General features: G+C 50.1%; 3 protein-coding genes across 8 annotated transcripts in view; 2 read left to right on the top strand and 1 right to left on the bottom strand.

Annotated features, from left to right (window-relative positions):
* The window catches only part of KCNJ5 (potassium inwardly rectifying channel subfamily J member 5), a 30500-nt gene extending 5089 nt beyond the window's left edge, over nucleotides 1-25411 (bottom strand). For 2 of the 4 annotated variants that reach the window (XM_023208627.3, XM_023208629.3), the window contains exons 1-2: nucleotides 24881-25411; nucleotides 3999-4945 (exon numbers count right to left, since the gene is read on the bottom strand). In XM_023208627.3, the coding sequence (XP_023064395.1) occupies nucleotides 3999-4935 (937 nt within the window). In that variant the 5' untranslated portion in view covers nucleotides 4936-4945; nucleotides 24881-25411. Of the gene's footprint in view, nucleotides 1-3998; nucleotides 4946-6478; nucleotides 6615-6706; nucleotides 7281-18961; nucleotides 18982-24880 lie in introns of those variants that run through there. The other 2 variants (XM_023208626.2, XM_023208628.2) reach the window with 2 other exon arrangements.
* On the top strand, nucleotides 10482-13650 carry C13H11orf45 (chromosome 13 C11orf45 homolog). Its single transcript, XM_031933854.1, is given in 6 exon segments — nucleotides 10482-10648; nucleotides 11555-11736; nucleotides 12751-12793; nucleotides 12795-12838; nucleotides 13495-13604; nucleotides 13607-13650. Coding segments are annotated over 5 exon segments (378 nt in total). The 5' UTR covers nucleotides 10482-10648; nucleotides 11555-11599.
* The window catches only part of KCNJ1 (potassium inwardly rectifying channel subfamily J member 1), a 55686-nt gene continuing 51676 nt past the window's right edge, over nucleotides 22616-26625 (top strand). The window contains exons 1-2 of one of the 3 annotated variants that reach the window (XM_023208633.2): nucleotides 22616-22848; nucleotides 23542-23922. In XM_023208633.2, the coding sequence (XP_023064401.2) occupies nucleotides 23902-23922 (21 nt within the window). In that variant the 5' untranslated portion in view covers nucleotides 22616-22848; nucleotides 23542-23901. Of the gene's footprint in view, nucleotides 22849-23213; nucleotides 23923-24115; nucleotides 24145-26625 lie in introns of those variants that run through there. The other 2 variants (XM_023208632.2, XM_023208635.1) reach the window with 2 other exon arrangements.

Here is a 26625-nt window from a genome sequence, read left to right as displayed (position 1 = left end):
TCCATCCATCCATCCATCCATCCATCCATCCATCCATCCAATCATCTATCTATCCATCCATCCAGATATGGAAAAAAAAGACAGGAAAGGACAAAGATATAGCCATCCATCCATCCAATCATCTATCCATCCATCCATCCATCCATCCATCCCATCATCCATCCATTCACCCAATCATCCATCCACCCATCCATCCATCCATCCATCCATCCATCCATCCATCCAATCATTCATCATCCATCTATCCACCCAATTATTTATTCATCTATCCTTCCAATTATCTATCCATCTATCCTATCACCCATCCATCCATCCATCCATCCACTCATCTACCCAATCACCCATCCATCCAATCATCCATCCATCCAGTCATCCATACATTCACGCATTCCTTCATCCAGTCAATCATTCATTAACCATTTCATGAACATCTGCTTTGTGCTAAGCACAGTGGAGATGTAAAGCTGAATAAGACACATCCTTGCCCTGGAGGAGTTCAAGGCATGGTGGTGGCAGAAAATTAGAAACCAACATGCAAGATTCTGAAAGTCATTTCCTAGAGACTGGAGTGAATAGATGTTGGAACAGTTGAAGGCAGAGACTTGGTTCCTGAAAACAGCATTCAGGTCTAGAAGGTTGAGATGGGAAAAAGGCAGGAGAGAGCAAAGATAAATTCAGCATGAATGAACACGGAGAAGCTGACAGGCATTTGGAACATATGGGGATTGTTTTGGGTAGACACATATGGAGAGAGGGCTCCACACTCACATACACACAGGAAGAGGAGCAGACACACACACAGAGCTTGGCTTCTTGATTTGAGGCTGCTCCAATGCCTCGCTTCCCTGTCTACTTAGCCCGTGCCATGCCTGTGCTATTCTTAGGTGTTGCTTTCTCTCCAGAGAGGAGAGCAGCTTTGTTTATGAATGAGGAGGCCTCTGTGCTTAGGGTCACAGGAAAGCAACTTTCTGATATTTAATCTTCTGGCCAAGGAAGGCACTCACTGTGCTGGTTGGGTGCTGAAGGCAACCATCTCCGGCTCCCACTTTGGGTTTTCTCTGGGAGGGGCTCATACAAACCAGACCCAGGTCCAAGGCTGCTTCTCAGCCCCAGCGCACCCACATAGGTGGGCCCACAGCCTGCTCTCTGCCCTCGGGGATGCCTGCCTGGGCCGGGCCTCTCCCTTCAGTCCTCACCCTTGTTGTCCCCACAGCCTTGGCAGAGAGGCCCGAACTGGGCCCCGAGCAGCCTAGACCATGCCAGATGTCTGCAAGCTCCCAAGGCCTTGGGAAAGGTGTGGGCAGGACCTTTCCCCTTTGGGCTCCTCCTGCTCCTCATGGGGTGTGGTAGCAGCTGCCCTGTAGCTAGAGATCCTGCTGTGTCCCTGTCACTGCTCAATGCCTTTGGAAAGGATTCTCCAGGGCTCAGGTATAGTGCTCAGCACAGGGTGCTCCTTTCCATCTTGAATCCTCCCAACAGCCCTAGGAGATTGATTTTCCTCACTCTGCTGACAAGGTAAGCAGCTTGCTCACACCCGCTCGGGCAGGATGCAGCAGAGTGGTGCTACTCAAGCCGAGGCATGGATTCCCAGCCCACACCTGGCTGCATGTGCCTGACAACCAAGCCATCCACATCCAGGACAGATGCGGGCTGGGGTCTCCTGCCCTATCTCCCTGGATCTCCCCTACAGTTTCTGGGACAGAGCAAGCATAGCTCAGGTTGTGGGAGGGGAAGGAGGACAAACCGTGAGGACAAGTGAACGGTGGGCTCCTGACTTTGAGGGAGGCATGGCTGGGGGTGCAGCAGGGCGGATAGCACTGGTTCCCTCCACTATGAGCCTGTGGGCGCTCTCCCCGCTGTGTGACTGGGGAGTGAGGGTGGCCTTAGAGAGTGGTCAGGCATGCTATGATTTGTCCCCATGTCTCTCACCCAATCCCTTTTTTGTGACTCCAGAGTGGAGCTCTTTCCCTGAAATGCAGCCTGGGTCCTGATTCTGACCCTGGAGCCAAGGACAGGGTGACCTGCAAGCCCCTAGCTCTGCAGGGGAAAGCTTCCTGTGTCCTGACTGTCCTTGGCCCCGGGGGCTGCCCGCCTGCCACCGTATGCTGCCTGCCAGGCTCCAGCCCCCAGCAGATGGCCGAGCAGCCCTCTGTGGCACAAGTCCCTGGAGCCTGTCATTGCCTTCTCCTGGTTCCACCGACTTCAAAATGGGAAGGCTTGTGGAGTCCGGGTCTGAGTCCCCTGCCCGGCAGCCAGCTTCCTGGAGTCTGGAAGGTGTGCTTGGCCATCTGTCTGACAGGCCCCTCGTATTTTAGGGGGGGCAGAGTGGTGAGAGAAACTCCAGATTTGTAAGTGGAAGAGCTGAATATGAGCACTCACTGTCTGCATAATGCTTTTGAGGTTCAGCTTCGACATCTGTAAAATGAGACTGAAGCCAGCCCTACACTGTTGTTTGCAAGAATTAGAAAAATAGACATGCATAATTCTGAGTGTGATTGAGTTTCTAGAACCCATCCTTAGGGCCTGACCAGCTGCTCATTGTACCTGGTTGGAAAAAAAAAGGGAGAGAGAGGCAGAGAGAGAAAGGGAGAGAGAAAGAGAGAGAGAGAGAGAAAGGAAGGCACGAGGAAGAAACAAAATACGCAGGATGTCAGATTTTGCTGGGGTTGGGGTGGGAACTAGGGTCCTCAGCCAAAGCTCAGGTGGTGCCAGGCCTTGGGATCCCTGGAGCCACCTCACAGAGGTCTGCCATGGCTGAGTGGCTGAGGAATGGGGGGGTCCTTGGTTACCACCTGCCGGTGAGTCAGTAGCTGAGCAGGGAGGTGCCATGCTGGCACAAAAAGGGCATTTGCTTGGGCATACATGGATGTTGATGCCTCAGTATGGATGCACCGTTTTTTTTTTTTGTGGGAAAGGAGCCTTGCCTGCCCTGGGTTCACTAAGCCAGCCTTCTGCAAGAACCCTGAGGGCTGGCTGCTCCAGAGGGGGCCCAGCCAGGAGAGCCCCTCCCCTGCAGCAAAGGTCCCTCCAAGTAAAGGATTGGTGAGAACCTTTTGAGTTTAGGAAATTCTGCATGCCCTCCTTTCCCAGTGATGAGACTCAGTGGGTAAGGAGAGCGGGAAGTCCACTAGTCTACTGTAAAGAAAGCAATTCGCCTTTGTTTTGCCCTGTGATTAGCAGAGCTATCTGACCAGCAAGCTCTTCTGGGTAGAACACTTGTTCCAAGAAGGGGCAGTTTGGCCTGTTGGAAACAAGTGCTGGCTCTGGGGTCCCCTGCCTCAATTTCCACCCTGGCTCTATCACTCAAAAGTGCTTGCTCTTGGGCAAATAATTTAGCCTGTCTGTGTCCCTGTTTCTTTATTTGTGCCTTAATAAAAACTATCTTGGCTGGGCAATGTGGCTCACACATGTAATCCCAGCACTTGGGGAGGCCGAGACAGGTGGATCACAAGGTCAGGAGTTCAACACCAGCCTGGCCAACATGGTGAAACCCTGTCTGTACTAAAAATACAAAAATTGGCTGGGCGCGGTGGCGGGCACCTGTAATCCCAGCTACTCCAGAGGCTGAGGCAGGAGAATCGCTTGAATCCGGGGGGTGTAGGTTGCAGTGAGCTGAGATTGGGCCACTGCACTCTAGCCTGGGTGACAGAGCAAGACCAAGACCCTGTCTCAAAAACAAACAAACAAACAAAACAAAACAAAACAACAACACAAAAAACTCTACTATCTCATAAGGCGTGGGAGGACATTTGGCCGAATGATAGATGTTTATGGTTTAGGACAGTGCCTGAAAGTTGGGAAGCTCCTGTCAGTGTTAGCTATTCCTATTACTCCATCTTGAGTAGCAGTACCACTCAAACCACAATTTAGGGATTGAACATATTGCCTGTGCCACCCCAGGACTCTCAGGCACAGACCTGCATCTTCTTGAGTCCCAGTGGTCTAAGTCTGAAGTGTAAGTAGGGCCATCTGTGGCTGGGGAGGACAAAGCGCCTTACCTGTGGCTTCCACCATCCCTTCTAGAATGACCACGACTTCGAACTCCTCCTGATGCAGCTGAGCCTGAGACATCTCCCAGAAAGGGCTCTTCTCGTTGATCTCGTGGGAGATGATCAGAGGAGACACCAGGAAGAGGCGGTCGTCGCCCGTGTCGAAGCCCACGTTTATGTCGGTCTGGTTCAGGGGGATGAACTCCCCCTCTTTGGTCTGCCGGGACTTGATGAGCTTGGCTCGGATGGAGGCCTCTACGATGTGGGAGTTGCGGAGGTCACCCACCCGGAACATGAGGCACAGCTTCTCGTCCCGCATGGAGATGACTGCGTTGTTGGAAAACATGAGAGTCTCAGCTCTCTTCTTGGGCTGGCTGATCTTGACAAACATGCACCCCACCATGAAGGCATTGACGATGGAGCCCAGGATGGCCTGCACCAAGAGAAGTATAATCCCCTCCGGACACTTCTCTGTGATGACTCGGAAGCCATACCCAATGGTTGTTTCGGTCTCAATGGAGAACAGGAAAGCAGACACGAAGCCACTGAGGTTTTCAACACAAGGAATCCACTCTTGGTCACCAACATGGTCCAGGTCACCCCGGATGTAAGCAATGAGCCACCAAATGAAGCCGAAGAACAGCCAGGTGACGGTGTAAACCATGGTGAAGACGAGCAGGTTGAAACGCCACTTGAGGTCCACCAGGGTGGTGAAGAGGTCACTCAGGTACCGGTAGGTCTCCTGGACGTTGCCATGGTGCACGTTGCACTTGCCACTCTTCTCCATGTAGCGCTGGCGTGGCTTCTTGCCCTCGGCCAGCAGGCGAGTGCGGTCTGTGGCAATGGGGATGTAATCGCGGGCCTGTTTGGGAATCTTCTTGGGGTCCCATGGAGTGACTCCAATCTCCATGTCCTGGTTCATGGCATTCCTAGAATCACCAGCCATAGCTGGGATGCTTTGAGTTAAAAAAGACACCATCAGGGAAGTGGGCTGTTCTGATACACAAGATCAAAGGCCACCCCCGCCCCGGGGCTCTCCCAGGCTTCTCCTCTGGATCCAGGGGTCAGGGTGTAAAATCCTCAAGGGCAGGGGCCTCACTCTCTTACAGGGTTCTTTTGTATCCCTGGTACCTAGTACAGAGTCTAGCACATAATAGATGCTCGATAGCTGTTTGTTGAATGAATACATGAACAACACCTAGGTGCTAACAACACATTAAGTGTTAAAAGGGTTTGAGAAATGTGACAGCAATTTTAAAAGGAATAATCACAACAGTTTATTTTATTAAATGTACTATGTCCCATGTATTCCATGTGGATTGTCGCTTATTATCACCACAGCAACTCACTGGCATTACATATTGGAATTCCCACTATATAAACAATATATTGTTTGCTTATGAATCAGGCTTAATTCAAACCGTCTCTCTCCCACCATCAGAAGGTAAGCTCCACAGGGGCATAAGTATGTGTTTGTTTTGTTCTGTGATATTCCAAGCACTTAGAACATAGCCTGGCACATAGATGTATTCAAAAAGTACTTATTGAATAATTGGATGGATAAATAAAAAAACGGGGTTCCAAAGAGGTTAAGTGACCCCCCAGGCCACCAAATATTAGGCAGAGCTGATATTTGGATTCCTGCTTGTCTGGCCCAAGCCTGTGCTGTTTCTTTCATTCCTTACTATCTCCATTTATCTTGAGGCCTTTTAGCAGCAGACAGAAAGGAAAAGGCGGCATGTGTCTGATCTGTTGATTGATCACTCCTACCATCTGAGTGTGAAGTCTGCGGCCATCTGAGCACTTACTAAAATGACAAGTTGCTGTGCAGGCCTGCCATTAGAAAATTGGATTCCCTGTCCTCTAAGAAGTTGAAATGGACAGGATGTTAATGGCCCCAAGGCTCTTCAAAGGGCATAACGTGTTTGGGGGGGTACCTGCCACACTCTCAAGAGCTACCCAGACACCTGCAGTACAGGTGTCAGATATTTGCCTCAAAACCCATTTGACATGCTTCAAGACTCTCATGCAGTTAGGAAAGACCTCTTTAATGAACAATAACAGACTACAGTTCTGAGCACTCAGAAGCCAGGCACTGCACTAGGACATTTTTATCCATTAGCTGATTTAATCCTCACAACATGGTTACATAAACACTATTATTATCCCCCCCATTTTTCAGAAGAGAAGAATGAAGCTCATGTAGCATGTGGCCAAGTGAGGTTCTGGGTCTAGGTTTATCTGGCTGCAGCCCGAGGTCTGACCCACAGCACTCATCACACAATGGCCAGCAGACACTGATGCTCCATGGCTCATGCTAAGGCTGATGACCTGCTCCCTCCAGAAAGTTCTATGAGCTTCCAGCCCTGGGAAATGTCACCTTAGGGATACTATCCTTCAACCCTTCTTCCTCTTTATAAGCAAGCTTTCCCTGAATTCGCAGGTACCCTCCTTCCCAGGTATAGGGTCCCCCAGGAACCCCCACTTACTTATCTGTCCTGATCGAGGAACACAGAATGCCTAGACTGCTCTGTCCCCTGGCCAGCTGCATGTCTTTTCCTGCAGACCTGAGCCCTGGAAACATTCCCTGGCGCTGAAACCCTGTGTAGGTTGTTACCTGAAATACTGAAAGATCAAACATGTTGCTAAACATGTAGGAATTAGCCCAACGTTAGGCCAAAGAACTCCACAACCCAGAGCCCTTGCTGCAGACGTACCTAAACAGAGCATCTCTTTTCTTGCTGTCTGTCACGAGGACCACTGCCGCGCTCCACGTGTAAGTTCCCCTCATAAGTGCTTTGGAACTTGGTGCTTTCTTCTTTGGAATCTCAACTGACCCCATTTGGGGATGGTTTGGGTAGGAATTCCCCTGCCACCATTCTGAGGGTGACTCCAGCTGCAGGTTCCACCAGGCAGAACACCAGGAAGCCGTGTCCCCAATAGAACAATCTGGAGAAAGGTCTGTCAACCACTGAGCCGACTGCCTAATGGCAAACCAAGGTAGATTCCAGCTGTCCCGGGAAGTCAGATGACCCTGGCAGGCCTTTTCCTGTGCTGCCTGGGTGGTTATAGCAATTTTAAAGTAATCTTTAAAACGTCATATTGAATGGTCATCTGAAGGGCTATTTGTCCCACACATCCATTGGCCATTTCCCATTCTGCATAGGGCCACCTGCTTCCTGCTCCTTCATGTGGCAGTTAACAAAGATAAATGAGACAAGGAGGAAAATGCTTGGGGCTATCTTTGCAGAATCCCAAGCAGGAATTTGCTCTGCCTTACGTGGGAGACTTCATCCTGAAAACCTGATCACAGACGCTCGGAGATGCTGGAAAATGCTGCTGTCCCAAGGCCCCGTGTATTCTGGACACCCCAGCTGTTGGAACCAAGACAGGGTTCCAATGGGGGTGCTGCTGCCGACTCCCTGAGCCACGGAGGTTGGGCAGGGCAGGCATAGTGCCCACAGGAATGAGTCATCGGCCGGGGCACATGGGAGCGCACATCCTCCTGCGCTCAGCTCTTTGGGGAAAACAGCTTGCTGCTGATTTTCTGCACTTTTCCTTCTTTATTTTTAAACATACTTGCATACATTCTTGTAGGCGAAGGCTTTGTGCTGTACTAGAAATGGGAAAATGTTTTCTAGGAGACTTCAGCCCAGATAGGAGAACTTTTTGCATCCGGCACATAGGAAAAGGTGGTTTACTTTTGATTTGATACTGGGATGCATTCCTGTGCACTGGAATCATCTGCAGAAGTCATTCCTTGCTCAACCCAGGGTAACATTTGGATTCTAACTCAGTGTCCAACAACCTGCTTTGTGGTCCAAAGAAAAACAAACTTAACTTTCTTTGCTCAGTTTACTCTGCTATAAATCCCAGATAATATTCTCTGCCCCTCCAGCCCTGGGAGCCAATTGTAGGGCTTCTTCGAAGGAATACATGATACAAACATAAATATAAATAACAATAAATATACGTATTCATAATCTCTCCTCAAATTGAAATTTAATGCAATATCCCATTAACTCCATTTTAAAGATGAAGAAAGAGAGGTACAGAATATCTGAGACAAGTAGCTAAAGCCCAGTGGGCAATTTGCAGGGCAAGCATTGAGCTGACTGGCATGGAGCCTCTACTGTTCAGATTTCTTTTAAGGGTAAGTAAAATCCCCATCCTTGAAACCCTGGCTTCCGGTGTTGTGTGCCTATCAAGTCAAAAGGATTTTCAGGGACAATGGAGATGAAATTCTTTAATCACATTTTTGAGATCCTTTCTATTAATTATGCACTCATTAAGCACACATTAATTGAGGAACTACTGTAGTGGAGCCCCTGTGCTAGGAGCTGGACATAAAGCAGTGAAGAAGATAAATGCAGAGCCAGCCCTCCCATTGTTGATATTCTAGCATTTCCTCTTTGAAGCTAGGGTTTTTACAGAACTGTCTGTAGAGGACAGACAGGGAGGAATGCTGTGGCTGGCCTAGGCAAGCCGAACATCCTAGCTACTCTCTGCGGGACACAGGGAAATGCACTGACTTGAGCAAATCCTATTAAGCCTCATCAAGCCTGTTACTGCTCTTCTTCCATCCTCTCCTGTTTCTGCAAATGGGAAGCTGTGCTGAGACATGAAGAAAGCTTTTGGAAAAGACAGAACTTCAAGTCCAGCAAAGTGGTTTAATCCCTTTGATAGGAAAACACAAGTGGAGAAAGACTCAAAAGAGGCAAAATCAAAGGCAGTTGTATTTCAGATGATGCATTAGTGAATCTGACTTCCATTTAGATGGACCTCTGGATTAAGAAGGTCAAACATCACGCACCCATAGGGAGGAAAACTTGGTGTCATGGCGTGGTCTAGAATGTCAGGAGTCGGGGCCACAGCAACTTGATAAGAGCCTTGCTTGGGGGTCAGCAGGGCTTCCTGGAGAGATCACCGGGCTGGGAGTGACTTTTCAGACTCAATCTCCTATCTGTGATCACAAACATCTTTATCAATTTCCTACTTTCTCTCTCAGATATGCTGGATCAAAATGTACATTCCCTGAGCTTTGAAACATGGGATGAGGTTGGAGGAAGAAGAATGGAGGAGGGTGTGCTTCTGTCTCATACGGAGATATTTGTATACTCTTCTATGGGAATATATATGACTGTACTCATAGGAAAATGCTCCAAACTGGTTGGTGAATAGGCTGCCCCACTCCCCTCAAGGTCCTTTAGGGTTAGCAGGAAGCGTTCAAGGTGTTACACTTAAATGTAACACCAGAATACATGCTGGTGACAGGGAAGGCACTTGTAAGTAGGCGGAATTCCAAGACATCCTGGTGATTCCTGCCCCCTTGTATACACCCCCTGAGGAACCCCAGGAAATCCTCACTCCCATGACTGGGGCATGTCATATGGCAGAGCTGACTTGAAGAAAGAAAGTTCATCGGGGGTGAGCTTGACCCAGTCATAAGCCCTTTGAAGGGATTGGGCTTTTCCTGAAGTAGGAGATTCAAATTATTAGAGGAATTAGACAGAGGGAGGTTCTCTTTTGCTGGTTTTAAAGATGGAGGGGGCCACAGAGCAAGGAATGTGGGTGACCTCTGGGAGCTGAGAGCAGCCCCCAGCTGAGAGCCAGGGAAAAAATGAGGACTTCAGTGCTACAACCACAAAGACCTGAATTCTGCCAGAACCACAGGAACTTGAAGGGGGTCCTGAGTTCCACATGAGAATGCAGGCCTCGCTGACACCCTGGTTTTGGCCTTGTGAGAACAGAGCAGAGAACACAGTCGCATCAAGCCTGGACTTCTGACCTACAGAACTGTGAGCTAATAAATGAGTGCTGTTTCCAGCCATTATGCCTGTGGTCATCTGCCTGTGGCAGAAATAGAAAATGCAGTACAGAAAGGGAAGCCGGATCATAAACAGTGAGGAAGGCTGACTCTGGCATCAGATGACCTAGGTTCCTATTTGGCCTGGAGCTGAGGCACATTTGGAAAAGTTACTTCTCTAAGACTCTGTTGCTTTATTTGCAAAATGGGGATAACAGTACTCACAAAAAAGAGCTGCTGCGAAGATGAAATGAAAAGTGTGTGTACAGTTCCTGGCTTACAGGAGACCTCCTGAGAGGTAGTTCTCAGATTTTCCACCAGGGGGCAGGGCTGGGAAAAGGGGTGGGGGCTGAGGGGCCGGAGTGCTTCAAACAACTCAAGGATAAGGAAGGAGAATCAATAAGTCCCGAATTCCTACGGAGCGTCTGCATCGTGCTCCCACTCCCAGGAGAGAGACATTATCTTCAGTTTACAAAAGCGGAAAACAGGAGAGAGTTTGGAAACCTCGCCCGGAATCGCACAGCTAGTGCTGCAGGCGCTCGGGTTTCCGCATCAGCTGCTCTCAATGAGCGCATGCCTAGAGGCCCTGCTCCGCTGCAGCGCCTGTGGGATTGGGAACCGGTGCGCCCTTTTCTTCCCCCGCCCCGCCCCGCCCCCCAGAAGCCAAGCCTGAAGAATGTTCTAAGAACTTTCCCTTCGTCCCTCCCACGACTAAGGTCCAGGTCCCAGGGGTTTCCCTTGCACCTTCATCCCTGGCCCCGCAGAGGCCTGCTTCTCGCTTCCAGGGTCGCCAGAGCGCCCCTCCCGCCACCCCTCGACCTCCTGGCCGGATCCTGGAAGAGAAGGAGAGGAGGTTGGGACCGGGGAGAGGGGCTGAGACAGGGGAAGGGAGCCTGGGAGAGATGGGGAGGGAGGCTGGGACTGGGGAGCCTGATCGGGGCGGGAACCGGGAGCCCTGAGCGCCGCAACCTCTAGCCTGGCCTCGGAGTGTGACACAGGGGACACCCCTCACTCTGCGGGGGACGAAGCCCCCAGTGGGGCTGGATAAGGCGATGCTCGCCGCCTGGGTTTGGCCCCCTAGTGAGCTGCAGCTCCGCGGCTGCGGAGGAGGTGGGGCTGGGGGATGCAGGCTGGGAGGGTGAGAGCCGGGAAGAGCCTGCGTGGGGGAGACAGAGGCCCTGTCCCCAGAGAACGGGCGTGGGGAGGCCTTTGGCAGTGCCGGGGACTCCCCCCCAGCGAGTCTCTCTTCCTTCCAGCGGCCCGTGCCACCCGGAGGCTGTGTCCAAACCACACTGGTGAACAGGATCCTCCCAGGGCCCGGCCTGGTTTCCCAGGTTTTCACAATTACTAATCTTAGAACAAAACCAAATTATCTTCACGTGTACTAGAAGAGGTTTAATGGGCAGAGCCTGGTGGTAATAAATCTTTAAAAATCCATCAGGTATTTCATTTAAAAACCTCACCATTTTGCAGCTATTTGTTCTATCGACTTAGGTCTGTGTCTATTTTTGAATTCCTGAATGTTTTAGGGGTTTACTTTTTGAGCCTGTTTGTTTCATAGCACTTGAGGGAGCAGGTGTGAAATCCCAGTGGAAACTGACACAGGGGTTCACTCATTCAGTCAATTAGTCAATCAGTGAACCGCCACTCAACACCCACTGGGTGTTTGAATTATGTTGAGCTCTGCGGACACTTCGCTGGCATTCCTGTGCTTTCCATTCCTGAGGATCTGGCTAAAACGCAGGTTCTCATTCTCTAGGTCTGGGGTTTCCAGAGTCCACGGTTTTGCTAAGGAGCTGCAGTGATGTTGATGCGGCTGGTCCTCAGTGCACACCTGAGCAGCACGACCTCTCTGCCCTGGACACCTGCTGCCATCAGCTGGGAGCTGGACAACGTGCTGATGCCTAGTCCCAGAATCTGGCCCCAGGTGAGTCCAACAAGCAATTAGATTGAGGACCCTTGATGCATTCTCTGTCCAAAAGGAGTTCCCGGTCTGGTGGGGAGTACACAGGCGAAAAAAAAAAAAAAAAATCAGTGCAATAGAGAGTGAGAGAGAGGCCAAGGTGCAGTTCTGAATTTGGCTTGTCTGGGGCGGGTGAGGAAGGGTCAGGAAGGCCCTGGTGAGGAAGGCGCCCAGTGAGCAGGATGAGGTGGCAGAGACTTGTGGGCATGAGAACAGGGGAGCAGACAGTAATACAAGCTCGGGCATGGCATCCCTGTTATGTGCCATCTTTGTGCTGAGTGTTTTTCGTGCATTGTATCATTTAATCCTCAAACAGATCTATTAAGTCTGGTTTAGTCGCCTCGTTTTACAGGTCACAAAAGCAGAGTGATTCAGTAGCTTGCGTCAGGCCACACGGTTACTAAGCTGTGGACTAGGTTTTGTCTGATTCACTGCTGCTGGGGAGGTTGTTCCTCCTGAGCCCTCTGGGTGTGACCAGGTTGTTCTGAGCTCCCGGGGGATCAAGCCCTGAGAAAACTGGCCCTGGCTGGAGCCAGATCCACACCAGCCTGATCATGATTTCCTGCTGTGTGGCCCACTGTGCACAGGCTGCCCAGCAGCTCGAGTCACTTCCCGCCAACCAGGGCTGCGTTCTCCCTCTCCCTCCCGCTCCCCTCCAGCATGCTCCCTATTCATCTAACAGCTGCTCCTCTTATTGTGGTTAGACTTTTTCTAACCACAATACTTGCCCCCAAAGGTCCCTGATTGCTCCAAGGAGATAAGGTGTCCATGCGTCCCAGGTAACACCTGCTGTTCTGGCATCATCAACAAGAGTGCCCCGGCACTCTCTGAAGGTCTGCTTGGACAATGGCCCCCACAGTAGAAACAAGAGCACTAACTAGCAGCCACTGATTTCATTCTTAACACCCCTTTACTGGATTCTCCTTCTTCTAAGGCAGGTCTGCCTCTGCCAGGAGTGAGGGTAAAGCCTCCTCACTCTGGAATTTCTCCACTGGGCAGGATGTGCATGTCATAGTAACCAGGACCTGTGGGTCTTATGCTGAGCCCTGCCGCCTACACCCACGGCTGTGGCTGTGTGAGGTCAGTGAGTGCAGTTGCTGGATCGGGTTCTTCCAACACAGACACACTCTACATCCTTCTTGGTCCTGTGCAGTTAGTAGGCTTTCTCCTATTTTTATTTAAATGGGATGTCTTAGACCCTCATTTTCATATTTTGATGTAGAGAAACATTGAAAATATTGCATTGTGTTTATCCTAGGAAAAGCAAATATACAAACCCATGATAAATGTGACCAAAACTTACCCTGGGTTTGGGGGACATGGTAGGGAGTGGTGGGGACTGTGGTGAGCTGTACACACATGCAGTTCTAAAGCAGCAGCTGCTACTCGCCTCTAGTTTATTATTGCCTTGCTATGCCGTGGAGCCAGTACTGCAAGATCCTTCTTTTGCTTTTTCCAGAAAAGCCAGAAATTAAACTTTTGAAGATGAAATTTCTCTTTTTCCATGTTGACCACTAATTCAACAGTTTTTGAAAAAGTGAGCAAGCTGTAGAAGATCTATGTGTGAGTCAGATTCAGTCTGTCAGCTGCCGGTTTGTATTTCTGGGCTAGGGAGTCAGAAGCCGTTTCCTCCCGTGGCTATGTTGGGCTGCTTTGTGAGTTAGGCTGAGAGTGCTGTTAGGAGTTGTGGTAGTGCCACTAGATTCCTCTCAGAGCCTCCCTGTTTGCACTAACAGATCTGCCACAAACATTACCTGCCAGTCCTCAGGACAATGAAGGCAGGAGGCCCGGCAGGAAGAGGAGAACTCAATCTGCAAGGCCCATGATAGCAGAGAGGGCCACCTGGGCTGCCTCTCAGTGCCCATCAGCCTGGTTCCTGTGGTCCTAACTAGCTCTGTCTCCTTGCCAACAGCCCTGTGCTCCCCAGTCCCCTCCACCATGCAGATGGCTGCTATGACATCCCTGTTCCTTAAAGTGTGGGGTTCCTCGCTGCCTTCTCCTCCCTAACCGGCACCCCGTGCAAACCTGCTGCAGAGAACAGCGTCTTGGGCAATGGCAATAGTCCTCCAGTTCACCAACAGTAAAAATGGTCTCCATGGGGAGAGATTTCTGACTGCAAGCGCTGAGTCCTTCCAGAGGAGGGCTGGAGAGACAGGAGGGTGGATCCCGCGGCCTCCTGAGCTGGTTCCCGGCGCCGATGTAATGGATGCTGATTATCAGCGGTGGGGGCATCCCGGAAAGGATGGAAAGGACTGCAGAGCTGTGCGAGATGAGTGGGATGAGGCCGCAGGTGCTGATTTTTATGCCCAGGATGCTCCTGGCTGTCATGGACTCCCAGGGGCTCCAGGCATGCATAGCTCTTTCACCTCTTCTCCAAGCAGAATGCTCCAGAAAGGCCGCCTCTATTATCCAGAGTGGCTAGAGTCTCGGTGGCTGTGCGCGGGGACTGAGGGCCGGAATCAGGGCAAGGGGCTTTCAGTGAAACGCAGAGCCAGGCAGGGACAGCGCGGATCTCGGAACAGTCTGTGTCAGATGGGACACTTCATCCCTGCGGAGCTGTCCCTGCACACGATGTTCTCTGATTGCCAAGCTGTTAAGGGCTCCGCGGAAGGGAGCCGCTGGGAAGGCGGAGGAGGCATCTCAGGCGGGTGAGGGGCTCTGCTGCATCAGCCTTGCTCAGACCGACCATCCCTGGGGAGCTGTCACTGGCACCCAGGTCCCCCCTTCTCAGCGCATCCCACGCCTCCGTTCTGGGCTGCCTCTGTCCCTCGGAGGGGAGCTCCCCACATGGTGGGGTTATTGTTGAGAACAAAGTTAAGGTGTTGACGAGGATGCAGGACTGAGGTTGATCCCAGAGTCACTCAGTTGTCCCTCATTTTGCTCGGAGACACCCTGACCAGGACAGACTCTTTACGGAGCATCTTTTCTGTCTGTGCCACATTCTCCACGGCCTTTGCACTCTTTTTGCTTTAAACACGTCATCAATTCATTGCCTGAGCAGCTTGTACTGCCTTTTGGTTTTTCTTTGCAGAACAGCTCTGGAATTGAAGTGTGTGTGTGTGTGTGTGTGTCTGTGTCTGTGTGTGTGTGCGCGCATTGCTGCTCTGGACTAGGAGCCTTACATGTGTTAATGCATTTGATCAGCTGAGCAACACTGTGGAATAAGTGTTATATGTCCATTATTTAGATCAGGAGACTGAGATTCAGAGCAGGGAGGGAACTTGTCCGAGACCACATGGCTCGCAAGCAGCAGAACCTGGGTTTGAACTGACAGCACAGAGCCCACGCTTGCCCACCCTCCTACTGCACACCCATTGGAGTCCAGCCATCTTGGTTCTGAATCATAGCCCTGACTCTCCTGGCCACATCCTGTGCTCCACGTTACATGTTACTCTATAGGTTACCACCCCGGGTCTCTTTCCTGTATAAGAGGTAGAAATACTACTGTGGAAATCCTAATGTTCCTGATATCTCTGCCACTTTATCATGAAAAGTCCTATCCTACCAAATACTGGTGTAATGTACTTGGCCCCCTGGATTGGATTGGTATAGGTTAAGGGTAGATATAAGGTCTGAAATAATCCCAGTATTCCTAGTATGTGGAATTATTATCACAGAATAATAATGGCAGTTTGCGTCTCTGTTGGGATCTTCCAACTCCGGCGTTGGCTCATGAGAATCCTATCATGTTAGTCCCCTTTTATAGTTGGATAGTAGGGCTTGCCAGAGGGCACGCTAATTTGCGTTAACTCATTCCCAGGATTCTGGCATTGTAGACACAGAAACACCTACTGTGAAGTTTTATGTAATACAAACACTGAAAGATTTAGCAATGGGTCTGCCAGGCGGCCCTGACTTCTGGCTGCACAACAAAGGGGGGCAGTTGGTGCCAAATGGGGCAACAGAAAGTGAGTTTGGGGCCTGCAGAGCCTCGGGTAGCCCAGACAAGCGGGAGAGAATGGGCTGCTCATTCCAACTCCATCCTTGGAGGATTCCCCACCACAAGTCTAAGGAAGTAATAAAACCTCATGCATTATTTTCTGATATCTGGAGAGAAACATGTACCCTAGAAATGCTGTGGACTGATTCCACAGTTACTTTGTCATTAAAGAAACCAAAATACTGAGAGGTCACCATAAACACAAAAAGGCAGGGAGAGAAGGATTAAATGGTGTTTCATGTAAGGATTTTTAAAGGGAGGCAGAATTCTAGTCTGAAAGGAGAACAGGCAGATCTGGCATTTTGCTTGAGGAGTTCAATTCTTTGGAGAAAATACAGAGACAAAAAGACCATTTTGATGGTATTTAAAATATCCCTCTGTCCAGCATATCTAAGTGAGTCTAAATATATTCAGCAGTTTTTTAAAGGGCAGATATCAGGCCCGATTCAAGGTATGGAATATAGATTTGAAAGGCTTAGTGACAGGTGAGTGCCTTTCAAGTAACTTAGCATCGCAGACGAAGCCCGTGATTGAGCACTGCACCTATGGAGCAGGCGCGTGAGCTTGTGACTGAGCTTCCCACCTGCCAGCCTCCCATTTGCTTAGGATGAGTATTTCTCTGCCCTCCTTGGTGAGCCGCTGTGGGCCACTCGCCACTCCTTACACCCCTTTCCTTTAATATGTAGCTGCGGCTTCCTTGCAAAATCCACGTGCACCCTCCTGGGTCCCACAGACGATGTATGAAAAATCATGGCCATGAAAAGGGCACGGAAATCAAATGAATTAATTTTGCTTTTTCCCCACATTTGTTTCTGTCTGTCTGGTGCTTTTCCTTTTTAAGCCTATCATCTCTTTGAAAGTGAGCCGCACCGTGATAATCCATTTTCCTCATTGTAACCACACAGTGTACATATTCCACATTAAATAATAAAAGGGATTAATAATTAAATCAAAATGAAAAACCACTTGTTTCCTCTCTATAACCCAAGGGACAGATTTCCTGGGCTGGTGCCAATTTATCAGTGATGATTAGGCAATATGAGGTAGAAGTGCACAGAGATGACAGCCTGAAAGCAAGATAATGAGAATTTGAATATATTCATATACAAGTGAACAGGATCAGATGGTGCGGGAAGGTAAATGTGAGAAAGAGCCAGGGAAACTGGACATAACAGGTAAAATTCCAATAATTATAGCTACCTACTGGGGCTGTACCATATACCCAGTTTCATTCCAAATGCTTTACATGTATAAACTCATTTAATCATTTCAGAAAAGGTATCAGGTAGATGCTGTTCTCCCCATTTTATAGATGAGAAAACTGAGGTGCAGGAGGGTGAGTCAACTGCCCCAAATCTAGTAAGTGATTGATCTGGATTTGAACTCAGGTTGAGTGACCCTTGAGTCACACTCAATGTCTGAGCAACTCCACAAAAATGGAATGCTTAATGATCCAAGAAAGAGGAGAGAGACAAATATCATGGGAGAAGAAATGAAACAGAAAAGTCCGGTGAGAATAAGAGAAAAACAAAGTGAAAGAAGTAGGAAAGGCTGGCAGTGGTGGCTCAGACCTGTAACCCAGCACTTTGGGAGGCCGAGGCAGGTGGATCACCTGGGGTCAAGAGTTTGAGAAGAGCCTGGCCAACATGGTGAAACCCCGACTCTACTAAAAATACAAAAAAAATTTATCTGGGCGTGGTGGTGAGCACCTGTAGTCTCAGCTATTCGGGATGCTGAGGTATGAGAATCCTTGAACTCAGGCAGCAGAGGTTGACAGTGAACCGAGACTGCGCCACTGTACTCCAGCCTGGGTGACAGAGTGGCACTCTGTATCAAAAAAAAAAAGAAAAGAAAGAAAAAGAAAAAAGAGAAAAATTAGACTAAGGAGTTGAGAATGAAAGAAGAATAAAAAAAGCAAAGGATAAGGAAAGACAAAGTGAAGTGTAAGTGGATGTGGGCATCAGAAAGAAAGCTGAGGAGGAAGAAAGAAAGAACAGATGAGAGACCCAGCTGAAGGGAACTGCGTCTTGGTGCCTGCCATGGGGTACTGCTCATGTGCTATCTTATTTGACTTTCCCATGGCATTTCAAGGTAGGTGTTACCAGACACATTTTACAGAAAGAGAACTGAAGGTCTGAAAGACTAATGTCCAAGGTCACACAATTAGTGACAATTACAAAATGCCAAAGAAAGAAACTGAAGAATAGCAAATAAATGGGGAAACATACTGTATTCATGGATTGGAAGACTCAATATAGTAAAAATGTTGATTCTCTCTGAATTCATATACAGATTCAATGCAATTTCTATCAAAATATCACAAGATTTTTTATAGATATAGATAAAATTATTCTAAACTTATGTGAAAAGGCAAAGCAACGAGAATAGATAAAACAATTTTGGAAAAGAATAAAGTGGAAGGAATCAGTTTACACAAGTTCAAGACTCATTACATAACTCCAGTGATGCAGACTATGTGGTATTGGCAGAAGGATAGACACATAGATTGATGGAACAGAACAGAGAACCCAGAAATAGACCTTTGCAAATATGCCCAACTTATTTTTGACAAAAGTGCAAAAGGAATTCAGTGGAGGAAAGACGGTCTTTACAACAAATGGTGCCAGAGCAATTGCACATTTTTAGGCAAAAAAAGAACCTTGACCTAAGTCTCAGACTTTATACGAAAGTTAATTCAAAATACATCATGAACTTAAATATAAAACAATAAAACTTTCTAGGGAAAAACACGGGAGACACTCTTCAAGATCTAGGGTAGGCAAAGAGTTCTTAGACTTGACAGCAAAAGCGCAATCCATAAGAAGAAAAACTGGTCAATTCAACTTCCATCAAATTAAAAATACTTGCTCTTAAAGACTCTGTTAAGATGAAAAGGCAAAATTACAAAGTAGGCGAAAACATTTGTAAATTACATATCTGACTGACAAAGGACTGGTATCTAAAATATATACTTAAAAATTCTCAAAACTCAACAGAAACAACAGCAAAAGCCAATCAAATTAGAAAATGGGCAAAAGACATGAGAAGACATTTTGCTAAGGCGGATATCTGGAAGGCAAATAAGCACATAAAAAGATGGTCAACAGGCCAGGCATGGTGGCTCATGCTTGTAATCCCAGCATTTTGGGAGGCTGAGGTGGACAGATCACCTGAAGTCAGGAGTTCGAGACCAGCCTGACAAACACGGTGAAACCTTGTCTCTGCTAAAAATACAAAAATTAGCAAGGCATGGTGGCACGCACCTGTAGTCCCAGTTACTTGGGAGGCTGAGGCCAGAGAAGCGCTTGAACTCAGGAGGCAGAGGTTGCAGTGAGCCGAGATCACGCCACTGTACTCCAGCCTGGGCAACAGAACAAGGCTCTGTCTCAAAAAAAAAAAAAAAAAAAAAAAAAAAAAAAAGATAGTCAATGGCATTAGTAATCAGGGAGATGCAAAATAAAACCCCAATAAGATAGGACTAGAATGGCTAAAATATGAAATAGTGACAATAACAAATATTGGCAAAAATGCAGAGAAACTGGATCACTGGTACATTGTTGGTGGGAGTATAAAATGGCATAGTCACAATGGAAAACAGCTTGAGAGTTCTTTGAAAAAAAAAAATACTAAACATACAACTACCAGATGACCCATCAATTACACTTCTAGGCATTTATCCCAGAGACACGAAAACCTATGTACCTGTGTTCACACAAGAACCAGTATACAAATGTTTATAGCAACTTTATTCATAATCGCCCCAAAGTGAAAACATCCCAGATGTCATTCAGTAAGTGAATGGTTAAACAAGCAACGGTACCTTCCCACTATGGAGGATTCCCACTATGGTACATTCCCACTACTCAGCAATAAAAAAACCACACACACATACACACACCTCACCCCCACCCCCAACAAGCACACAGGGACACCCCTGAATGAATCTCCAGGAATTTTGTTGAGTGAAAAAGGCCAATCCCAAAAGATTACATACTGTATAATTCTACTTACATAACATTCTTGAGATGACAAATACAGACAAGTGATTACCAGAGGTTAAGGAGAGGGTGGGGTGGGATGGAATGGGCGTGGCTATAAAAGGGCCACATAAGAGATACTCCTGGTGACAGAAATGTTGTTTTCTTATCAGTTATCTATTCGTTTTGATGGTGTACTACAGTTTTGCAAAATATTACCACTGAGAGAAACTGGATGAAGGGAATGGTAGATCTCTGTTCATTATTTCTGAAACTGCATGTGAATGTACAATGATCTCAAAATCAAAGCGTTTAGTGGAAAAATAAGGAATGACTGCAGTAAAGAGATTGAGTTGAAGCATAAATGCACTAAACGGCATCCATGATCAAGAGAATGAGTGAGGCTGGGCGCGGTGGCTCACGCCTGTAATCGCAGCACTCTGGGAGGCCGAGGCGGGCGGATCACAAGGTCAGGAGATCGAGACCATCCTGGCTCTACTATCTGAGACTGTCGATGAAAACCTGTCTCTACTAAAAATACAAAAAATTAGCTGGGCGTGGTGGTGGGCGCCTGTAATCTCAGCTACTCTGGAGGCTGAGGCAGGAGAATGGCATGAACCCGGGAGGCAGAGCTTGCAGCAAGCCGAGACCGTGCCATTGCACTCCAGCCTGGGCTACAGAGCAAGACTCTGTCTCAAAAAAAAAAAAAAAAGAGAATGAGTGAAAAAAAGACAAAAATGGAGGGGAAACAAGAACCAAACTGAGAAAGAGAGAGAGGGAGAGGAAGAGAAAGGAAATAAAATGTGACCAAGCATGAGTGTTAAGGAGGAGTCAGGGGGCATTGAAAGAGACACAGGAGAGGTGGTTGGGGCTGGGGGCAGCCGCAGGCCCAGGCCTCCCTGCCTACTGCCCTGTGTCTAGCCTTGGTTCCCTCCTCTCCAAACCACTCCCTGGGCCCCTTCTACCCTTTCACCAGCAAACCTGTTTCTCAAGCCCCCTTAGAAGCCTTCCCTGCTCCCCCAGGGCAGCCTGCCTTCACCCCTGCGGCTTCTGTGCCTCTCCCTAAGGGCATGCAGCACCAATGCTGGAGTCTCTCCAGGCAGCTCTGCCGCCCCCAGGCAGTGGTCTGAGAGCTCCTAGGTTGGCAGGCCTGGTGTGAGCTCCTCGGGCCTGGTGTGTAAGATCCGCCCCCCTCCCCCGTCTAGCTCAGGTGCCTACACAAGGTCTGGCCTGTGATAGGAGCTCCCTGCTCATTTTTTGAGGGAGTTCATCTGGGGAAGGACACTTCACAAAGCAACCTGACTTGGCTGGGGAAGCGTTCATACTGTGACATCCAGTGGGCCGTGCCTGGGGCCTGGCACCCATGGCTTCTGCTGGCACTGCTGGACAGCCCCCTTGCTGGGGCAGAAACAGCACCTCCCACTGCCCCGGGCTCCAGGCACCAAGTCCTCAGCAGTGCCGTCCTCCCCGGGGTTGGGGGGTCCCCAGCCGTGCCGGCCCCCCCGGGGGTGGGGGGGTCCTCAGCAGTGCCGTCCTCCCCGGGGTTGGGGGGGTCCTCAGCAGTGCCGTCCTCCCCGGGGTTGGGGGAGTGGGGGGCACACTCTAAGGAGGAGACACAGGTTTGGTCCCAGGAAGCATCTGAGGTCCTCTTGGTTCTTGCACTGCGCCCCACTCCCATTTTCCTTTCTGAGCAGCAGGAAATAATGTAAGATGATAGCATTGGACCTCCCTGATTGTAAAGTGGGGTGCCTGAAACCTGAGAGAAGGTAAAGGGTGGGCAGCACACCCAGTCCCGGACCACCAAGTCAGAGGGGATGAGAATGAGACTGCGTTTGCTCTCTCCTTCCCTCCCCAGCCTCCATTTGTCCCCCACCCTCACCCTTTCCTGTCCCCCATACTCTCTGGCCACCCTACTGATTGATCCCTGGTGACCAGGAAGTGCCATTGCCACCTGCCAACTGGTCAGATGATCCATGACCTTTGCCCTCAGCTTGCTCTGGTCTGGAACGATAATGGATGTTAACAGTTTAAGCACTAGCCAGGATCTCCAGGGTCACATGTGAAAGCTTTGGCTCTACCATGTAACTTAGCACGGCTCTTGGCAAGGGTTCCCGCCATCCTGGGCCCTGTTGACTAGAATAGCTCCCTTATCAGAATGTCAAGGTAGGAGGAGCTAGATAAGCTGCTGCTGCCCAGGCAGGGCCTGCAGAGGCAGCCGCTCCCGCCAGCCCTGGCTGGCAGAACGTCAGAAGGGGAAGCTGTCCACTCCGTTTTAAAACAATTCCAGAGAAAGCCACTCCACAAGTCTTTTTGAAAAATACACTCAGGTATTCTTATTCAAATACCTCACTACATTCCTTTGAACTGGAACTCCCAGTCTTCTTGTTTTTTCTTTAGAAAAAAAAGAACAGAAAGATTTCTCCATGTCTGACAACTATCTTAACAGTTATCTGATGACGGATCCGCTCTTGGAAAACACCGCCAGCCCTCAATGACCTGTCTATAGCTCACACACAGTGAACATTTTCATCCAAAAATAGCCCCTTTGAGCTACCTATGGATTCCCTGACCCTGCCTTCTCTCCACCATCCTTCCACCTCCAGCCTAAATGGTCAATCAGTATTGGCTCAGAAAATGCAAGTGTTTGCTAATATTCTCCTAAACAAAAAGCATAACCCCGCCCCAACGATCACATTCCAAGGTTTTCAAAAATTAATGATTTCTGGCACATGATAGGTGATCAAACGAATGGTTGTTGAACCAGAAAAAAAAAAAAAAAACAACAGTGCAGAAGTAGATGCAGTTTTCAAGTACATGAAAGCACAGCACACCCGTTTGTGGCTTCGCCCACAGCAGGCAGGAAGAATCAGGTGATTTGAAGGGCAAATGGGAACCAGAGAATGGGCATTCTAGTCATTTCTTCCCTCCGTGGCGGTTTACTTCATCACAGATGACTAGAACAGCCTTCAGAGTCTCTCAGATTCCTGGACAAGAAACCCAGCCTGGTGCTTGCAGAAAGCCCCAAAGGGATCTTGCTTGGCACCAGGGACAGCGAGGCTGAGGAATGCTGTGACAGAGCCACACACATGTCTCTGCTGGAGCCACGGACAAAGAGCTCTGCACTGCTCAGGACATGCCAGCTGACTCCGGGGAAGCCATGGTGGGGAATCCCAGTAAGAGCTAACTTTGTCCCAGAGAAGACAGCTAAGCTTTGGGGACAGCCCCGGGCACAGTCAATGTGGCCCAGCTTCTCTTTGACCCCCTCACCCTTGGCTCCTCCTTTAGCTGGACTGCTCGCTGAATGGAGCACATGCATTTTCTGTTGAATGCAGGTAGGCTACTTAAATACAAATGCTGCATGTGAGTAATGCCAGCGGTTTCTAGCAGCTTTTGGAGGGGCCAGAAAACAGCTACGCCTGAGTGGCTGGTCCCTTTCTGTTGGAGGAGCTAGGCCCAGAACATTGTTCTGGGGACAATCCCTGTGCTTTGTGGAATGTATAGGCAAATTCTCCATCCTCTCTTTTTCTTTTTCTTTCAGAGATGGGGTCTTGCTCTGTTGCCCCAGTTGGTCTTGAACTCCTGGGCTCAAGTAATCCTCTCACCTCAGCCTCCTGAGCCAGCAAGTTCTCTATGTGCTGTTTCCTCTCTTGCAATGGTGGCCTTGCTGCTGCTCTTCCAAGAAGCACATACCCTGTTCCCCGGGTCTCCCATTAAAGGCCTTATGCCTCTAGGCAGAATGGTGCCATCTCAGGTGGGCTCCATAGACAGTTTAAAACGCCAGCCAAGCGGACCAAGCTCTTTATGCCAGAGTCCAACCATGGGCCTCTAACTCCCACATCATTCGCTCTGCCCTGTGCTTTCCTCAGATTCCGGGAAGCCTGAGGACCTCATTCAGCCGGACGATGCGATTTACACCTGGCTTTGAGGAAAAGCAGGGACATGGGAAGACCAGAGCAGCTTTCAGAATTAGCTTTTGTTAGTAGAAAGACCCTGGATTTAAAGCCAGAGGACAAGAGTTTTGGAGATAACAGTGCTGCTGCCCCTTAGTGCTCGGAATTCTGCTACCCTTACTCTCATCTGTAAAACAGAAGAAATAAGCTCTGCCCACAGGACTGGTGTCAAGATGAACTCATGTAAACGTATCTAGCTCGGCACCTTGGTTTCATAAATATTAGACTTTTTCTCACATGGACAAGTGCTTTGGGAACCAGAAAGCCCGATAAAGCATGGCTTATGATGAAAACGAGGTATGTTTTCCAGTCATATCTACGAGACAATCTCCCTTTATGAGCTGTGCACCTGAGGCAAGTTGCACAGCCTCTCTGGGCTGCAATTTTTCACCTGGAGAATGAGGATGCTAATCTCAGCTTATTAAAAGGATTGAAGCAGAGTAAAATGCTTGGAATGTTCCTGTTGATCTTCTTCCTGGAACAGGTTCTGGGCTGGCCTTGCTCACCCTGATGTTCCAGGTAGGCCCTAGAACTTTGGGGACTGGACCTGAGGACCTCCACAGCCCCCGGGGCAGGAGAGCCCTGCTTGAGGGAAGGCGCACATAAAACCAGGGACCAACAGCTTTGCAGGGAGAAGCACTGACTTAAAGAGAAGGGGAGCAATGACAAGGCCGCCCTTCCCTGTTCCCTATCTTCTGTCCTCGCAGCCTTGACCCCTGGCCTTTCTGAACCGTTTGAAAGCTGTTTAAAAGGAGATAGGGAGGTACGCAGGAAGTGACTCGGGCAGCGAGAGGGGCAGAAATCACAAGGCCGTGTTTCCAATTTGGCCACACTTAGAAAGCAAGATTAGGCCGGGGATCTAAGGCTGAGGGGTGCACCGCCCCCACCCTGGCCCTCCCTGCTCCCATTTGAAGGAAGAGTCCTACCAGGTGAATGATGTCCTCCCCGCCCCACCCACTCCTGGCCAAGGTTGCCTCTCAAACCACTGCTGGGAGATCTGGGGCACCCCCAGGTAGCCCTGGTCTAGTGCCAGAAGTTAAGGTGAGCCCATTGCAGCCTGCAGCCACGGAGATCTCCAATTTCCTGGCTCAACTTGGGACTTGCCCTAAGCTTTTCCTTATCCCCCCTGGCTACCAATCTAGCAGGTTCCCTGTGAAAGCCTGCTGTCCGGGCGATGGACACCTGAGGGTGTCGTCCTGCCCTCCAGAACCCGGGAGCTGGGGGAGAAATGGAGGAGGAAAAGAAGACAACTTACTTGTTGAGATCAGAGCTTCCGAGTCCCACTGATGCTAACTTCTGGGGTGTCCCTTAGCGGCAGTGCAGGGGTGCTCAGGGCTTTTGAGGGGACTCCCCAGCCCCTGCCATGACCCCACGGAGGAGCTGTAGCTGGAACCTCTCCCTGTCGTGGGGTCCTGTGGGCACAGGTACCTAAGCCATCCTGTCCCTTCACTCGCGGTCCCTTTCTCTAGCGAGAGCAGCTTCTGGAAGCAATCTCAGTCTCTCTCTCTCTCTCTGTCTCTCGCTCTCGCTGTGTGTGTGTGTGTGTCCCCTCCTCCCTCTCCTCTCTCCCTCTGTCCCTGGTACAGATGAATCTCTGGGTAGTAACGCGACTGGAAGGGCCACCGGCATTGGCGGCTGGGGACGGGCTGGGGTGGGGCGGGGGCTCCATGTGATCGGGGACGCCGTCAGCTCGGTAGGACTGGGAGGGAAGAGGAAGGCGGAGAGAGCCCGGCAGGCATCCAGCCCTCCACTCGCGTCCCCGCGGCCCCCTCCGCCCTCCCCCGGCTCCCCCTGCACCCGGCTGCACCCCTGCTGCAGGGTGCTGGGGACGGAGACCTGCGCGCGCATGTGAGCGCCCCATGCCTGTGTGTGAGCGCCGCGTGTGCACGCGTGTCCGTGTGTGAGCGCCGTATTTAGTGGGTGCGGTGGAGCAGACAGAAAGAAGGGAGAAACTATTAGGGCAGAAATCTTGGCTCGGAGCCTTGGCGGGGCTGCTCAGTCGCTCTGCGGTGCGCTAAGCTGGCGGTTGGCAGCATTTCGCTGTTTCCCGAGAGGGATGGAGCAGATGGGGGAATTCCTTTGGGAAGGCGGGGGAGCCACAGTCTGGGCACTACATCCCCCGCGCGCGCGACGGCTCTGGCTCCCGCAGTGGAGTGAGGGTCCGGGGACCTGATCCGCCAGCTGCAGGTGGAGTAGGTCCAAGGACAGGACCCAGGCCAGCTGTCCCCGGGCTCGCTGTCATCCCGAAAGATCTCCTCTGGCGTGCGGCGGTGGCTGGGCGGCGATGGCTGGAAACGCGCCCTGCACGGACAGGAGGCCGGTGCAGCCCGGAGGGAACGGAGCTCAACCTTGCCCAGGCGTGGGCAGAGTCGGTGTCCTCCGCGCCACCTCCCGGCTCTCGGCTCTCGCTTGTGGATTCCTCCTTGCCTTAGGACAGATGATGACCAGAGTGTGTTCTTTAATTCGTGGAAGCCTTAGGAAAGGCAGCTGCCAGGCTGCCCGGGCAGGCTAAAAGGGAGGGCAGGTGTCTGGGGAGGGCTGGCAGGTGCCTCTGAGGACAGCTCTGTTCAGGGTGGCCCTTCTCACCCTGTAATGTTCCTTCTGGCCCTCTCTGTTACCCAGCCTTTTGGGGTCAGCACCCCCCATGCCAGCCCCCTCTCTCGGGGCAGACACAGCTTGGTCAAACGTGGGGTATCCCCAGCACCTAGCACAAGTGCTAAGTAAATGATGTCTACGACCAGAAAACTGGTTTATTACATTGCAATGAGAAAAACGCGTGTCACTAATACTGGAGGGCACCAAGTCCATCCTCTCCTGTAAGCACAGTGACAGGGAAACTTAGTCTCTAATAGTGGCTTGGGGGTCCTCTTGCCTTGGAGACCAGTGTGCACACAGCCCATTGCCCAGGCACCCTCCCCTGGGACAGAGCACAGAGCCGCCCAGCCAGAGTGGGCCTCCTGGATGCCCCTCTTCTCTCTGTAGAGGGGGTGATAACTAAAT

This window comes from Piliocolobus tephrosceles, chromosome 13, assembly GCF_002776525.5.
Source record: "Piliocolobus tephrosceles isolate RC106 chromosome 13, ASM277652v3, whole genome shotgun sequence".
In the NCBI taxonomy this organism is placed as follows: domain Eukaryota; kingdom Metazoa; phylum Chordata; class Mammalia; order Primates; family Cercopithecidae; genus Piliocolobus; species Piliocolobus tephrosceles.
Note: the sequence above shows the minus strand (reverse complement) of the source record. Positions and strands in the feature narration are given on the sequence as shown.